This window comes from Pan paniscus, chromosome 17 (assembly GCF_029289425.2).
Source record: "Pan paniscus chromosome 17, NHGRI_mPanPan1-v2.0_pri, whole genome shotgun sequence".
NCBI classification, from domain to species: domain Eukaryota; kingdom Metazoa; phylum Chordata; class Mammalia; order Primates; family Hominidae; genus Pan; species Pan paniscus.
The window spans coordinates 83,388,771-83,406,769 of record NC_073266.2 but is presented as its reverse complement, the minus strand read 5'-3'; the positions used below and the strand labels follow the sequence as shown (position 1 = coordinate 83,406,769).

Sequence of the window (17,999 nt, the reverse complement as noted above, 5' to 3'; positions counted from 1 at the left end):
ACCGGATGACTTCAGATTATTGCGCTCCCTCAAAATTTAATCACATTTTACTTCTTTCAAGAAGATTTAGATACTTAGAAGGCTAGAGTCAACTAAACAGAATTTATTTCTCTTTAAAGTTTTATTCTTTGAATTTCTATAGACCTGAGAAAGAATTTTCATTCAGTAGACCTCATCTTTTCAGATTTTCTTAGAATTTGTGGACATGTCTTACAAATCTCCAGTCATACAAAAGAGTAAAACATAAAGAGAATTAAACAAATATTTCAAAAGTTTAAAATATAATATGAAAACTGGAGCAATAGAATAGTGATGAGTTGCAACAGGTTTTCACATTGGGGATGTCCTTTGATAGTATACAATAATCCTTAAAAGTCATGTTAGTTAATTGGATGCATTCAAAATATGATATTCCATTTCTTAAAGGGGCTTTTAGGGGTAGTAGTGAGCATAGAGAGTTATTCAACAATATTGTCTTTGGATCTCTCTCTTTTTCTCTCTGATAGAAATAACAAAATTAAGTAGGCAAGAATGTATTTTTTTTACTCATATAAATGGCCAAATTAGTGATGTATTAATAATTGATTATCATTAAGCGGAACTGAAGATTTCTTCAACTTTTTTTATTGATTTCTTTTTTGTTTTGTTTAGCTTTTATTTTATTTATTATTTTTTATTTTTTTGAGACAGGGTCTCACTCTGTCACCCGGTGTGGTGTGCAGTGGTGCAGACATGGCTCACTGCAGCCTCCTGTCTTAGCCCCCTGAGCAGCTGGGACTACAGGCACATGCCACCATACCCAGGTAATTTTTTATGTTTTGTACAGATGGGTCTCCCCTGTTGCCCAGGCTGGTCTCAGATTCCTTGCCTCAAGCAATCCTCCCCACTCAGCCACCCAAAATGCTGGGATAGATGCCTAAGCCATGATGCCTGCCCATTCTCTAACTTTTCAAACAAGTTTCTACCACTACTCTTCCAGAAATAACAATAAAATGATGCAAGAATGCTTGGGCAGGTGGGAGGAGCACTTTCATTCGTGAGTGGCTTCATACTTACACAATGGAAGTCACTCAGTAATGCCAACCATAATTGAGACCACAAAGACTCCCAAATGACTACCAGAATTAGACATGTTGGCAAATAGGCCACAGTGATTGGTTGTTTCTATTAGTTCATCCATTTGATTTTATTTTTTCAAAGTAATCCAGGGAAAAAATGATATAAGATTCTAGTTTGGTAAGATTTCTGTTTATTTGGCAAATGCAGTGCCTAATACTGTTCTAAGTACTACTTCATAAGTGTTAATACATTTAACTGTTTTAGAATGCATAGGAAGTAGATTCTATTGTTATGCCCGCTACATAGATGCTACATTTGAATATAGAGAGGCAAATCTTAGAGAATAGAGTCACTCAGAGAATAAGTAAGCTAGGAACCAGTAGGTCTACATCTAGTGGCTAGACATGGTGGTGCCAGGTGGTCTTTCCTAATGACTTCTGAAAAATTCACCTTAAGATGTGTGTGTATATGTGTGTGTATGTGTGTGTATGTGTGTGTGTCTATGTGTGTGTGTGTATGTGTCTGTGCATGTGAGCAGGTTGATAATTTAGTAAATCAGAAATTAGAAGGTCAATACACACCTTTGCTTAAATAGTATATGTACTGTGTAGGGATATGGAAGTGTAGGGACAATTTTAGTTGATTTCTGGACATGGTCAATAAGTTCAATAAGTGTTGAGCTCTTCCTGCTGCCAGAGGTTCTAGGATGTTTCTGTGATCCTTTCTCTTCCCTTAGTTATCTACTTCACACTTTTGTCTCATCCGTCATTAAGATTTCTTCCACTTCCTCACGTTCCACTGATGATTTTGCTCTTCCGTTCAGCAAGAACAATAAAAGTAACCCAAGAAGAAACTCCACGTGTTCCCACTTGAACATGTTCCTATTGATACTAGTATCATTATGCCTTATTATCTCTCATTTTTCTGTTTCTGGACTCTTCTTTTTTCTACCTAGGACCAATCTTTATGCGCTCACTATACCCATTAACTCTCATCTTCTAAAAGATACCACTTCAGAAATTTTCTCCCCTGCATTAGCCAGAAAAATATTGAACTATTGTCTTATCTTTAAAAAAACTCTCATTTGACCCTGCATTATCTTGCAGCTACGTCGTCCTCTGCAATCCAACCACGTCAACGTCCAGCAGCCAAGGACTACTAGTAATAGACATATATAGTTCAACAATACTGAGTTTAATTGTGATTCCCAACAAAGGAGAACACATAGTCCATAATTGTTGGGCATCTTAGTATGAGGATGTTAGAAAAGGCATATTATCAGAGCTTGTGTTTAAGTGACATAGGAAAGTTTCAAGAAAGCAAGGACTCTGAATTTGATGCCACTGGGAATTAGGATGATATCCTGATTGAATAACTTAAGAAACCTTATCCAAAAAGCAGAAGGAATAAAGGGAAAGGAAAACTGGCTGATTTCATTATAGACAATGATATTTTATTTTATTATTTATTTATTTATTTATTTATTTATTTATTTATTTATTTTTGAGTTGGAGTTTCGCCCTTGTTGGGCTGGAGTGCAATGGCGTGATCTCTACTCACTGCAACCTCTGCCTCCCAGGTTCAAGCGATTCTCCTGCCTCAGCCTCCAGAGTAGCTGGGATCACAGTTGCCTGCCACCACTCCTGGCTAATTCTGTATTTTTAGTAGAGATAGGCTTTCATCATGTTGGTCAGGCTGGTCACGAACTACTGACCTCAGGTGATCTACCCACCTCAACCTCCCAAAGTGTTGGGATTACAGGCATGAGCCACTGTGCAGGGCCCACAGTGATAATTTAAATAGGATTAAGAGACAAGGTTATTCAGCAGATGTTTAAAGGCAATACTATCAATTACACATAAAGTTCTAATTATATTTTATCTTTTGCCAGCCTTTAAAACAGATAAAATAAGTCCCCCTCCATTTTATTTTATTGTGTTAGGGTGTATTTTGTCGTTTTTACCCTTTGCTTACATATAATAATTTAAATTTCTTAAAGATACTTTAATATGCAAAATGCTTCTCTACTATACTCTGAGTCTGTCAGTTGGAAGAGTTTTGACAGTAAATAATACTCAGCAATGGCTCAAACCATTAGGCATTTATCATTTTCTTAATAAGTACAATGAAAAAGAATGTATCACTTAAAAGACTTCATGATATTTGCAATAGCTGCCATAATTTCAGTTAATATTTTCTAAAGAAAATTTCTAATTTTAAATTAATACATAGCTTTCCATTAAGTGAATCTATATCAAACCAATCAAATACTCTGTCACTCACATAGTATTAAAAAGTGATGTCGGTTACAATCTTTATAGACCTTTATTTTTTTTAAAAAAAACTAATTGGTTTATTTAAAAATTAGTTATTATCATCTAATATTCCAATAATAAAATATGACCATGACTAATAATTACAATAACTAATTTTTAAATAAACCAATTAGTTTTATTACATATATATATACTTTATAGATCATCTCTTAGAATTTTGCAAAAAAAAAATACTGTCATATGGAAAAAAGAATTACTGATTAGCAGCTCTTTGGCAATCACCATAGAAACTATTGCACTTCCAAGTCTGCACTGTATGTATCAGTATTGCCATGTGCAAATCTATCTTATTTTATCTTATCTATTTTGATTTATCTGGGGAACTAAGATAATGCTGTCTTTACTATTCTATTTCTACTGTAATTAAATATTTCATTTGTTATTTATTAAATACAAAAAGATTTCTTTATGTGATCTCGCAGGAGCTAGATTGTCAGGTTGTAGTTTCAGAAAAGCATTTAGGGAAATAAATGCCTTCTAACTGTGAAAATACTTGCATTTCATTTATACATTTTTTTTGAGAATCTGGATACTTCCCTAGCTTTTCTTCATATTTGTTGATCTTGACATTTTTGAAAAATATAAGCTTCTTATTTTGTATAATGTTCTTTTATGGTTTGTAGTGTGTCCTTCTAAATAGAAATAGGTTATACATATCTGTCAGGAATAACACAAAAGCAATGTTGTGTCCTCAGTGCATCATATCAGGAGATATTTCACAATATTTTTTCTAATCTTATTGATCAGCTAATTCATTGGTTCAGGCAGTGTCTCCCATACTTTTGCACCAGAAATTATTTTTATTATTATTATTTTTCCTCTGTAATTAATAAATATCTTGTGAAACAAATGTCGAGTGTTATGTAAACATGTTTATTATCTCATGTTATACACTAGTTTTAATAACCTTTGATGAATTCCTACTTTCATCATCCCTTCAATATTTATTGGTTGGCATCCTACTACAAGAAAGGACTTTTATTAACCTTTAATTATTTATTTGTTTGTGCCAGCATAGACTCAGGTTAGGACTCAGGTTATAATCCATGCTATTAAAGCGATATCATTGTCTGGAGTAATACCCGAGGTTCGTTGTCCCACAGCCATGGCAAACTAGGATGTGGACACACCAGAGTGAGGTTAAGATTGGAAATTTAATAGGCAAAAGAAAGAGAAAAGCTCTCTCTGCTGCAGAGAGAGGGGTCCTGGAGAAAATGGGTTGGCACTTCAGTGGTGAAGTGCAGGAGGTTTTATAGATGAGCTTGAGGAGGCAGTGTTTGATTTACATGGGGCATGAAAGATTGGTTAGACCAGGTGTGTGCCATTTGCATACCGTGCAAAAATCTGGTCACCCCTACTCTAATCTTTGATTATGCAGTTGGGTTCTTTACCTGGCTGGTGCCATGTTGCCTGCTGCTTTTACTGCATGCATGGTGACAAAGAAAAGGGAAGGTGGAGCCTCCATGTCGAACATACCTGTCCCACAGGTAGCCTTTTCCTAGTGGAACAGCTGCTGGCCTTCACCTATGCACGCTTCCAGCTTGCTTATCTATGTCCGCCGCTTGATTTTTCAGGCTGCTCCTTGTTAGAAAGGAAATGATTTGGGTGCTGATTTTTATTAAAAAGAAAGCCTTGCCGAGGACCCCTTTACCCTCACTATCTGCCTAAATGATTTATTTCTAGCTCCTCTATCACTCACTATTAGTACTTATTTTGATGGTCAAATTGCAAAAGACTATTTGAAGTGCTTCAAATCAATTATGATTATAAAACTTTCCTTACTCAATATAGAGACAAGTTGGTTCCCTGTATAACATTAGAATTAACATATAATGAAATTTATTTGCTGATTCCCATGGTGGAGAACCTGACAGAGGCACCTGTCGGGACACTTATTTTCTTTCTTTTCTTTTCTTTCTTTCTTTCTTTCTTTCTTTCTTTCTTTCTTTCTTTCTTTCTTTCTTTCTTTCTTTCTTTCCTTCCTTCCTTCCTTCCTTCCTTCCTTCCTTCCTTCCTTCCTTCCTTCCTCTCTCTCTTTCTTTCTTTTTGAGACAGAGTCTCGCTCTGTCACTCAGGCTGGAGTGCAGTGGCGTGATCTTGGCTCTCTGCAACCTCCGCCTCCTGGGTTTAAGCAATTCTCCTGCCTCAGCCTCCTGAGTAGCTGGTACCACAGGTGCGTGCCACCATGACCAGCTAATTTTTTTTTTTTTTTTTTTTTTAGTAGAGACCGAGTTTCACCTTGTTGGCCAGGATGGTCTTGATCTCTTGACCTCGTGATCCACCCCCCTTGGCCTCCCAAAGTGCTGGGATTACAGGTGTGAGCCACTGAGCCTGGCCGGGACATTTCTATGGTGGTTGTTACTGATTAGGAAGAGAGGATGCCCTGAAATGCTAAGCTTTTCACTCCTAAAAATCCTAATTCAATGTGCAATATGAAGTCTGCAGAAACACACTTAACAAGAATTCTGTTATGTAACAAGAATTACTATGACTTAGGCAATCCAGGAACCACATTCAGAGAAAACTGTCTAGTAGCTCTATAGTAATAATATCTCTTTACCTCACTGTTGTATGGCGAGTTCCCATCCCATACAGATGCTTACTTCTAAATTAATGAATGAAGGGTAAGATTTGTAGAAGCTGAATTGAAGATGGGGAAGGAGTTTGACATGAATGACAATTAATTTGAATAATAATTTTCTATAAATATCTTACTTTCTTGTTTTATAATTTTTTGGTCTTATTTTTATCAACCCCTATTCTGCTCTAAATTACTGTACTTTCAAGCAACACTGTTTGAACCTTTCACTAACAGTTTGAATGGGTTTAAGAATGCAGACACCTTTTTCTAATTGTTTATATATTAATAGCCTTGAAGATGATTTCAACTACAAACATAACATATTATAGTAATTATCATAACAAAACTGTCTCTTGCCTGATTCTGGTAGGTGCATTTGTTTCTCAGTGTGGTTAATACTGAGGATTTTCGTTTCCATCATGCCTTCTACTTCTAGCCCTCATCCATTACGTTTCACTCCTTCACTTCTAATCTTTACAGTTGCCCAAATTGTTTATCAGGAATTCTTTTGCATTCCTGTTTGATTTGTATATACACCAATGTGGTGCTATGAAGGTGTACTGATATTTAAAACTTAAAGACTTGCCTACGTAAATTTGACCATAAGCCCAATTCACACATTTTCTCACCGAAACATAGAGCTTAAAGGGTCATCTTCTTAGGGACCTTTCCCCTCTTACCACCTGGAGGAAAAACAATAAACTTTAATTACTTATGCTTACCTACCTATGTGATGTTAATACATACATTTAACAGGTGAAATTACAGTATCATTATATGAAACTTCAAATTATGAATGTTCATAACAGTGTTATGGCAGAATGGAATTAACCTGGTTCAGGTCCTGCCCTATCCACTCAATGCTTGTGGAATGTTGGCCAATTCATTGAAACTCTTGGGAGTTTCGCTTTCCTCGTGGGTTAAATGCTGGTAATAATACATGTCCTCAGAAAATATATGTGAAATAATGGTGAAATATACTTCATATAAATAAGTTTCTTAAATTTCAGTTCAGGAGCATTTATGTGATTTAAACCTCTCCTATTATAATTATACATAATAAAAATAATAATGCATAATGCGTATTTAAAATTTAAAAATGTCCTTTCTAAATAATTGGTACATATTATTCAACCATTTTCATTTTGGAAGCTAGATATTACATTTTTAGATTAAGGAAAGTGGAATGTGAACCTTTTTAAGTTTTTTATGTAAGTGAGACTTTTCTTTGGTCTCTTCCACATGCTTATAGTCATATACACATTCTACTTAACCCACCATGAACTAGGAGACTAAACTTTATTCATTTATTATTCCTTTTGAGGAGGGAACTGGATGGTTTTAAGTACAAAGGATCTATGCCTGTCATACAACCCTGGCCTTGTTAACATCTTAGGAAAACAAGTAGTGACACCATCATGCTCACCCCTGACCCACCATTGATGCTCAAACAAAGCAAAACAAAACAAAACAAAACAAAACAAAAGATAACAATCTTTGCCTTGAACTAGAACTAAGAGAATCCCCTTTACTACCTAACTGTGAAATGGCAAAAGCACAGCTTAGTTATCTTTATGAAACTTTAAATGAAGATATCGAAGACCACCTAGAAGTGGTATAGATCAGAATTACTCACTGATATATCAATTGAGAGCTGAAGAATTGACCCAGTCCTCGACTCACTCGATTTTCTGGCTATTGAATATATTGTTAAAAGGATTTTGATGGACTAAAGAAGTAGGAAGAGAGTATTTAAAAGAGAAGAAAAAACACAAAATCTTGATTTAGGCTACTTAAACCCTGATTATATTGTATTGTATCTTTTCTGTACAACCTAAATAAATCCCCCTTTTATTAGAGGGAAAAAATAGGGCTTTATTTTGATCTTCAATAACCCCAGAGAAAGTAATCCAAAACACCATAGAGAGAAAAGATAAATGAAAACACAGAGCCATATTTAATTATCTGATTTTAATTAAAATTGCTTGGGCATCCTGATCACTTTTCATAGGTATGCCACACATTTTGATGAATGTACATAATTTATTTTTGCTAGAATTGAAGCTTCATAAATTTATAACAATATTGGTTAAATGGACCATTAAGCTGAATAAATTAAACCAAGTTGTACAAAGTCGGTAAAGCTTCCTATAAAGATGGTGGCATAGGAGGCTTCAGGTGAAGTTAAGCTACCATTAAAAAATGGGAGACACCTGGCATGGTGACTCACACCTGTAATTCCAGTATTTAAGGAGGCAGAGGCAGGAGGATAACTTGAGGCCAGGAGTTAAAAGCCAGCCTGGGAAACATAATGAGACCTTGTCAAAAAAAAAAAAAGAAAAAGTGGGGGCAGTGGAGGTGTCACATAAGGCAATGGAACATTCTAGAATTCTGATTAACAAGGATCACACTGGTTATAAGCACGTTAAACTCCGTATTTTATCCTTGTCCCTTATGTTCTTGCAGATTATCTTTTTTTCTCTATGTGGCAGACTAGCTAATTTATTGCATTCTATTTTTTAGCTTCACAAGTTCCTTCTTGCACAGTGTCTAATATAGTATATACACTCTCCATAGTACTTCTATCTTCAAAGATATATTTAAATCTTAAATACACTGTTTAGTTATTTTGCAAGTATACACCATCATAGATCATCTTTTCATTATTCCTTGTGTTGTATTCTATATTTTACACAAAGCTTTTTCTTGTCATGTTTCTGATACTTACCTGAATTATCTGAAGTTCTTGGAGATTTCTATGAACCATCTCCTTCATGGTGGGTTATCGTCTGTGTTTGGTCATTTTTGACTACTAATTCATATTTGGTTTAAAATGATTTATGGGAGGTAGGGGTGAAACTGGCCTCAAATGACATTAGCACTTTCATGGATCTTGGCTTGATGCAGGTACCTTGCTGCCTTCCACGAGCCCAGCACTGGGTTGGAGCTGTCCCTATGGCAACTTCAGTGGAACTGTTTGTTGACAGTTTAGCTTCATAAGATTTAGCTTTTTCTTTCTTTCTTTCCTTTTTGGAAAAGGTGGAAGAGTTGTTGGGATTTTTCTCCTACCCTTGTGTGCCAACTATTCAATAACAAGTTTATGAATCTGCAAAGCGGGTAACCCTCAGAAAATCTGGTCTGCCGTGTTTTTGTGCTCTCTTCCATTCTCACAACAATGTCCCACCTCAGAGACGTAATAGAGAATAGATTAGGACATACTGGTGAAGTGCCATAGTAATGACAATATAAATATTTCTATTTTCTCATTACATTGAAACAGAATTTAATGTCACTTCCTGATTAAATTATTTTTAAAAAAGAATCACAAAGAAGTTTCATAATCCTGGTAAGGGAACTAAAGCATAATTAAGATTGGAAAGTCCAATTATTAGAGTTTCAGCTATCTTCTTATCCTCTTAAACCAAACCATCATTTATTGACAGTCTTAATAAAAAGATAAAGGGCAAAATGTCCCAATGTTTTTTTTTCTTCTTCTTCTTTCATTTCTACCATTTACTTCGTGTGTGTGTGAGTGTGTGTGTGTGTGTGTGTGTGTGTGTGTTTGCATAAGTTACAGTTATTCTGGGCATCAAAGTTTTTCCTTAAAAAACCTAACAATGCCTAACTTGAGTGAGTCACAGACTTATAAGAAAATTGAAATCATGTTTATGTTAGAATGTTATCTAACTTAAAATTACATATCTGTGGAAAAACTTTAATATGATACTGTTATATTAAAAATCAGTCACTTAGAAGAAAATATCAAACTTTAATTACAATGATACTCATTTTCTGTACCGAGTTGTCAGGAGGTATAAGCTGGAAACCAGGATGGCGCCACCATCACAGCTGAGAATGATGACAACAGAAGTCTTCATTGTAGTGTGTCAGGTCTTTTGAGGTACCAAGAATTGCGGAAATTATTTTCTTCTATGTATCTTACTCTGTGATAATTTTTTCTTATTTTTTAAAAATACAGCAAAACACACAATAAAACACAGCAATACACTGAGGTCTCACATTCTCATGGCTTGTCTTCCTACACTTATTCCAATTCAGAGTACACTTTGTATACATCTCTTCGCTGGTTAGTTCTGAAACAGTACTCTTTCTTATATTTGTTTTAAACATCTCCAATACTGAATATTGTAGGAGTCTATTTGTCTGAAAGATAGCACTTGAGCTGAACGAAAATAATCTATTCGGTTTTGACATACATCCTGACCCCAGGTTTTATGCTTCATGTCTCATTTCCAAGGTTAAATGAACTGGATTTTCAGGATCAATTCTGCAGTCAATTGAATTAACATTTTTAAGGCTCCTTTACTATAGAAGTGACTCTTACATAAGCAAAAATATTATAAAAGTGGTTTTCTTTTTAATGTAATTATAATGGAATCTCATAAACATAAAAATTATAGTTTCATTGAAAGTAATGCTGTGTGTTTTACTAATGTGAATTGTTCGTTCCTCTAAATTTGAGAAAAAAAATTCTGAAATCTCTACTAAAGAGAAACTTTACAAATGTGCAATTTTCCCTCAGTATGCTCATATAATTTAATTGTAGAGGTTGGATCTAATAGACATCTTAAAAGCTAAAAAGAAAATATTTAAAAGTCATTTACTTTACTTCAACATTTCGCCTCAAATTGTGTGTGTTCCTGCACATGTGTATGTATGTGTGTGCATGCTGTCTATATATACACACACACATAAGCACAGATAATTCAAAGACAAATACATAATATATATAAGTTGTGTAGTGACTTATTTTTCCTTTTCATTTTTGGGCATTTAAAATTACTGCATGTAAAATGAAATTGCTATATAGTTACACAGGAAGGGGAACACCACACTCTAGGAACTGTTGTGGGGTAGGGGGAGGGAGGAGGGATAGCATTAGGAGATATACCTAATGCTAAATGACGAGTTAGTGGGTGCAGCACACCAGCATGGCACATGTATACATATGTAACTAACCTGCACATTGTGCACATGTACCCTAAAACTTAAAGTATAATAATAATAATAATAAAAACTTGATTGTTCTTAAAGTATTGGTCTTATACGGTATACAACATATTCCAGATCTTGATATACAAAAACATAGGGTTTATACTCACAAAAATAGAACATGAAGCTGTAGGGTAGTGAATCACATAAGTTTTTCCTGCTTATAAAAATATAAACCATTAACATAACTATATTCATTAATAAAATGAAAATGCAAGTTTGTTTTTGAATGAAAGTATGCTGTACTTTCAACATTCTCATTAGTTACATAGTTATTAATATATTTGTTTCTAGTGTCTGTTCACATGAGCATAAAATAACCAGATAACTAAGAGCTAAAGTTGAGAAGAGAGCTTATTAACATTCATCTTGGCATCACTGACAAAAAGTAATATCCATTGTATATTATTTTTTAGTTTCCTAGAGTTTCTTCATTCGTAAGAGATTAAGATGAGCTGTTGTAAGATATAAGTGAGTTTGAGTCATCAAGAGTGCATTGCATTCAGGATGGTTTTCATGTTAAGTCAATATCATTGCATCTAATTTTTTCAAGTGTATAAATTATTAATTACACATATGTCACTGTGACTTTAAAAAGTATTGTATTCTCTAGAACTTCATTTTCTTTATCTACTCTGGATGCCTGGAAGACCACTTAACTTATACTCATTATTGTCTTTTGCTCTATTCTGGTGTTTTGTGTTCATCAATGAGGCTGGGATCATCTAAAGGCAGTCCTTTATCTTCCATTCAGTTATCATTATAAGTAAGAAAGATTTGTTCTTTATTTATAATCCCATTCACATATGGATATCATTAATTCATATGAATGGTTGAATTATGTTGAGTTAAACTTCAATCTTCTAAGATCTTATGACTGTATTGGAGTGGCTTCAATTAATTATGACAATTATCTATTTGAATATTATTTTCCAATTTAGGATACCAAGTTGCATGTATTTTTCCTTAATGTATATATCTCCAAACAGAAATTCTCTGTTTACCATATAACAATTATCAACCTTTTTACATAATTTCCATTATTTCCCATAATAAAGCTTTATCTTTTTATAGTGTTTTACTGTTTACACAGTCTTTCACTTAATCATTCACAAGCCTCTGAAACACGATAGTAATTAACTCAATTTTAATCATGAAGCTATAAAAGTTCAGAGAATTAAAATGGCATCTAGGGCACAGCAAAAATGTGGCAAAACTGAGCTTCTGACCTAGATTTTATAACCACAGACCAGAGGTAATTTCTGGTATACCACACTGGCACCAAAGCCCAGTAACATTTAATAACAAATAATTCACACTCTATATTCTGTGTTAACAATGAGATTAAATCTGCACAATAATATGTGACAATTACACAAATGACAGCTAAATGTTCTTTCCTTAGCCACCAAAATCCTTACCTTAATATAAATTAGATTGTTACAGCAAATAAGATATTTCTCCTTTCATTCTGTACCATATTTTCTAGTCTTATTGCCTAACAGTCACTTGGCAGGTGACAACAATACGCCAGCATTAACCAGGAATTATGAGACTCCTATTTTTACATTGCTTCAGATACATCTCTCAAGGTTCCCAATCACACTCATAAAAACACACACACAGGGCCGGGCGCGGTGGCTCACTCCTGTAATCCCAGCACTTTGGGAGGCCGAGGCGGGCGAATCACGAGGTCAGGAGATCGAGACCACGGTGAAACCCCGTCTCTACTAAAAATACAAAAAAATTAGCGGGGCGTGGTGGCGGGCGCCTGTAGTCCCAGCTACTCCGGAGGTTGAGGCAGGAGAACGGCGTGAACCCGGGAGGTGGAGCTTGCAGTGAGCCGAGATCGCGCCACTGCACTCCAGCCTGGGCGACAGAGCGAGACTCCGCGTCAAAAATAATAATAATAATAATAATAAATCACAGGCACACATCCTTTTCAGTTACATTCTAAGCCAGTAGAAGTTAGCATAAGAATGAAAAAGTGTCAGAATGCAACACACACTGCCTGTCTTGATTTGCTTGAAAAATTTCCCACAGAATTATACGTTACAATGTCGGCCAAATCACAGCCTTAAACATCTCCCATTTTTCTTAAGGGCTTATCCCACTCTTCTGAAATAATTTCAATTACATTTAAAATGCAAATGCTATTATTCCTTTCTTGTTCTTTATTATATCCAGCCAACTAACATGATTGTATTAGCTTTCATTGCCAACTTTCATACACCATCATATATACACACAATATACATTATTAATAATTAAAAAATAAACATACACTAACAGAAAATAAATTGGTTTATCTATTATTTGTCATATATATTTCACTTGCCTCCAGGCATCGTGGACCAGAAAGAGTTAAAAAATAAGTTGAAGCTTTCATCAACTTCAATTGGATTAGGTCAACTGTAAATAAAACTTTAAATGGTGACTTGGAAAATAATTAGGGTTATTATTAGAACAGTTTGTAAGTGAATACATGTTAAATTGAAAATCTGAAGATTAATATTTACAGCTAGTGCTTTAAAACTTTAACATGTTTAAACTAAATCATTTAGCTTCTTGCAGTTTGTTTAGCTTAGCTTATTTTAAGCTGCTTTAGATTTTATATTTCAATATAAATGCTAACACTATTTGCATTTGCATTTCTTGGGCATGTGGATCACTTCACAAATATCATTCCTACATTGTGTAACTATGCCGTTGACATGAAAATAATTGCCTATGTCTACCATCCAATGTAGTAAATGTAATTGTGCATGAAGATAAAATAATTTAAAACTTCCTCAGAGGCCAGAGTGAAAAGGCAGCTACCATTACTTAACCACTACTACCTCCTGCATGTATCTTGTAGACAACTAACCTCAATTGTAGTCATCAGCAGAGCTTCCTGGCAAATAAAGATATTTACCAGATCCCAGATCTGGTGATTGCTGGTGGAAAAATCAAAAATCTACTTATTGCCTGCAAATTACTACCTAATTTTTTCTTGATGTCTCTTTCCTGATTTTGTTCCTTAGCTGGCTGATCTTGGAATATCTCTTCGAGAGACTAATTTGTGAATTGAGATTGATAATTTAGGCTTGATCTCCAGAAATCCATTTTCTTAAGATTTGATTTTTATATTTTTATGTTGATTTTTAATAATGCAATGGTGACAATTCAGATTAAGGGCTTGGGTGTATTTCCTTGACATAGACAGTAACAAGTAAAATGCATCTGATTTTTCAATAAATTAAACTGTTCAAAATGGGCATAATTTGGCACACCCTGAGTTTCTATTGATGCTCCTGTATGGACAAGTGGAAAATAATTAAATATATTGACTTCCTGAACTATTATCTCTACTTGAAATTTAGCCATTGTTTTCCATAAAGAAGTGACTCCTCTCCCTGTCTACAAGTAGCTCCAAGGATTTCACGTCAGGAAATCACTACCACATACATTGATATTTAGTAGTAAAATATAGCATAAATTCCTTTCATGTCATTATTTTAAATCATATAAATTCATACTATATTTACAATTATGACGTTTCATTTTATAAAATAATTTAAGCAGTAGAGTGCTAGTAAATGTTTAACAACTTGTTCTCCAGAGAAAAGGGTAGTGTTTGCTGATTACTGTTGTGATCTAAATAATCCCACCAAGGCTGACATCAACCTACGAAAATGATATCACTGTACCTGGAGTTGGGAAGAGATATGCAGAATTAGTTCCTGTGAGCTTATTCTAGTTGGTTTCAGTATAATACTGAATTTAAGCAACTTGATAATATATATTTATTTAAATGATATTTGGAGAATTTTCCAACTAGACAATATTAATTTTATCAATCAGCTCTTCAATCACTGTTTTTAAAACAAAGCCTATATCTCAAGTATTGACAGTCATCATATATAGCATTAGATTTCAGAAGAAAAAAGAAAACTAAAATAAGCAACGGCAAAAAATTTACTACTATTACAATTAAGCTTAGAATACTTCATATAAATACTACCTATATTAGGAACATTCTTCCAGCCATCTCAAAAATTAATTTTTTAAATTAATTTTTTAATTAAAAAATACCACTGAATGAAATGTAATACTGTATGCATATAATCATCCACACATAAATAGCAATTGGGTATATGCAATAATTTTAAATTATTATTTAAACGTGAACCTTTCTTTTTCCAATCTATCATTGGTAACCATTTGAAAAAATTAATGAGAAAAAACACACATTTTAAAAGCAGAAAAAGCAGGGTGAATGATGTGTGTTCCTTTTCTAAAATACATCCACACCTCCGTTTAGTGGTATGTGCAACAATCAGCAGTTTTGACATCATCCAAATATACTAAACTATTTCGTCTTCTTGCAGACAACAAGGGGATTATTACAAACTGTTTTCTCAGCACCTTGCTGACTTAACAACTCTGTAATTCCCGCACCACACTCTGATTTTATTGAACTGGGTAAATACACGTGTTTTTTGTTTGTTTGTTTGTTTTTTAGTTTGAAAAACTTGCATGTGTGATTAAAAGTTATGAACAACATCTTTCACTGTTATAATTTTTTAAAATATATGTGCATATTAATACAGCAAGAAGCATATCTATATAGTCATAAAACAATGTCTACAAAACTCTATTCAAATTAAAGAACTGTTTGCAGGTAATCAAATTTATTGGATTATTTATATTTATGAAGTTGAAGGCCACTTTTACATACTTCATTTCTAAAGTTGGACTGCAAGTTTACAGAATCCTACATAGTTCTTCTTTGTGTAATCAACATATTAATATTCTAATTCCACTGTCTACCTTTCAAAAAGCACTTTTAGAACACGATTCTCTACACAGTGTTTACTATCTGTAAATGAATTAGGAACCCAACAATGAATTATTTTTAAAAGGAGAAAGGAAGGAAAAAATAAATCCATTCTTATTTGAATGTATATGCACATTAAACTAGTATTAATCTAGGAAAAATAATAGGTAGAAACATCATTTTGGTCATGAAAGTCATACTCTAACAAGCTCAACTCAAACTTAAAACACATGATGACTTGCAATTGCCTTCCTTCCTTTGGCACATCTAAACCACACAGAAATCATACATTGCTTGGTTAATTCTTGAGGGACATATTTGCATCAGAATTTAAAGATGGATTTTAATTTTTATAACATTATATTAAGACTTTTAAAAACTCAATATTTTACTCATTATGTTTGCAGCAAGAAAGGTTGTGTTCTTGAAAGTCTTTGGAGCATGTAGAACTCATGATCTTGAAAAATAATTCTTGCATCAAAGAAAATCTCAATTCTCTCTGAAGTCTTTCTAAAATACAAATATTTTATTCCAATGTTTTGACATTCTAATGGCTCAGAAGAACAATTTATATGTCCTTGTAGCTGTGCTCCTCTTTGAGATGTGACCTGCAACAGGGCTCAGTTGCTTTACTATTAGTTCTCCATTTCCATGCTTCATTTCCTTCATGTAGCTCGGGCTGGAGAAAAATCAGCATGTTCTGATGAGTTTAATACTATGAGGCAGTATGATGGACCTGAATTTAGTGGAGATTGGAGCTCCAAAATAAATACAACACCATGTGTCAAATAAAAAAGAAAAGATATTCTCCTGTACAAATCAGAAGAGATAATAAAAATCAATGAATAGACAGCAACTTTTTTTTTTTATCATACCTACACAAGCATCTCAAAACTATCAAATTATTTACCTTTTTCTTATTTGGAACACTTCATAACTTATTGGATAAACAATGGTTTATATTGCCTTAAACTAAATTTTACTGGCTTTTGTGGTAGGGTTTTCAGTTAGGAAGGAATTTCTGGGAATTTATATATTCCTAAATAAAATATTTCTGTTAATCAAGAGCAATATAATTCTGTTGGATTCTATAATATAGTAAGCTATAAGCATCTCTGTAAATTAAATTTGTCCCAAGTTTTGATATGCAACAAGTTCCAGGGTTTTTCAATAGCTCATCATGTTCTATTCCTCTCAATGACAGTACCATGAAGGTATGTACAGGGCATCTTTGACTCACTGACAACACAGGGCACTACTTTCTCATAGAGGTTTGGTGCCTTTGCAGGTATATGAGAGTTGCTATCTATTCACAAACCACTGAGCATTTATTTTTATCAAAAAACCTTCAAATGCTCAGAGTCTGTGGTCAGTGCAGTCCCTTAGATAAGTCTAATGAAGATATGCCTCACCAAGGCAGAAATCTAAACAATTAAAAATGGAGAAATATTTACAACCATCTGTCTCCAGCAAGGGGAGTTCTTGTTTTCTGTATGTAGTGGTTTATTATTTTATTTCATTTTATTTTATTTTTTGCTGTTACTTTTTCTTCAGTACATTTCGAATTAAGGTTCCAAGGCTATGAGTACAAACTCTCTTGGCCAGTCCCATACATGTCCGCGAGTCGTTTAAAGCGAGGTCCCCAGTCACTTAGGTAGTCATAGTTCTGATCAGAGTTTGAGCTGATGGAATCTAAAGAGCTGAGTGATTCAGCAACTGAGCCATTTCCTTCAAAAGCATATGTCTGCAGGGAGTCATAAGGAGGAGCACCAGGATCAACATCGGCTTCTTTTAATCTTTCCCAAATAAATTCCCTAAAGATGACATTATCTGGGATACTTTTAAAAGCTGGTCGACTCAGGAATTGAATTTCTGGAGTCACATCCCTCCGGGTCTTGGTGTCTCGGATGACGTTGAGGTTTCTCAGTGCAGCCATGTCAAACGCTTCCGTGTCCTCCTCTCCCCCGCCCTCGTCATCGTATCTCACAATATTTTCTCTGATGTCTCTTTCTTCGTCAAAAATAAGGGGCTCTTTTTTCCGTCTTCTCATAGTGACGATAAGGAGGATCAACACTGAAACAATGAGACAGGAAGAGAAAGTTTCAGTAAACTCACCCATTGCCCCTCGTCATGGTAAAATTAGGCCTAGGACGCTGAGTTACAGGTTTTCTTCCCTTTAAAGAGAAAT

At 34.3% G+C, this 17,999-nt stretch overlaps 1 protein-coding gene across 2 annotated transcripts in view; it reads right to left on the bottom strand.

Annotated features, from left to right (window-relative positions):
• Positions 1-5,337: 5,337 nt before the first annotated feature.
• CDH7 (cadherin 7) overlaps positions 5,338-17,999 on the bottom strand; it is a 142,680-nt gene continuing 130,018 nt past the window's right edge. For both annotated transcript variants that reach the window (XM_034943950.3, XM_008952661.5), the window contains exon 12: positions 5,338-17,884. In XM_034943950.3, coding sequence (XP_034799841.2) covers positions 17,391-17,884 — 494 coding nt within the window. In that variant the 3' untranslated portion in view covers positions 5,338-17,390. The remainder of the gene's footprint in view (positions 17,885-17,999) is intronic.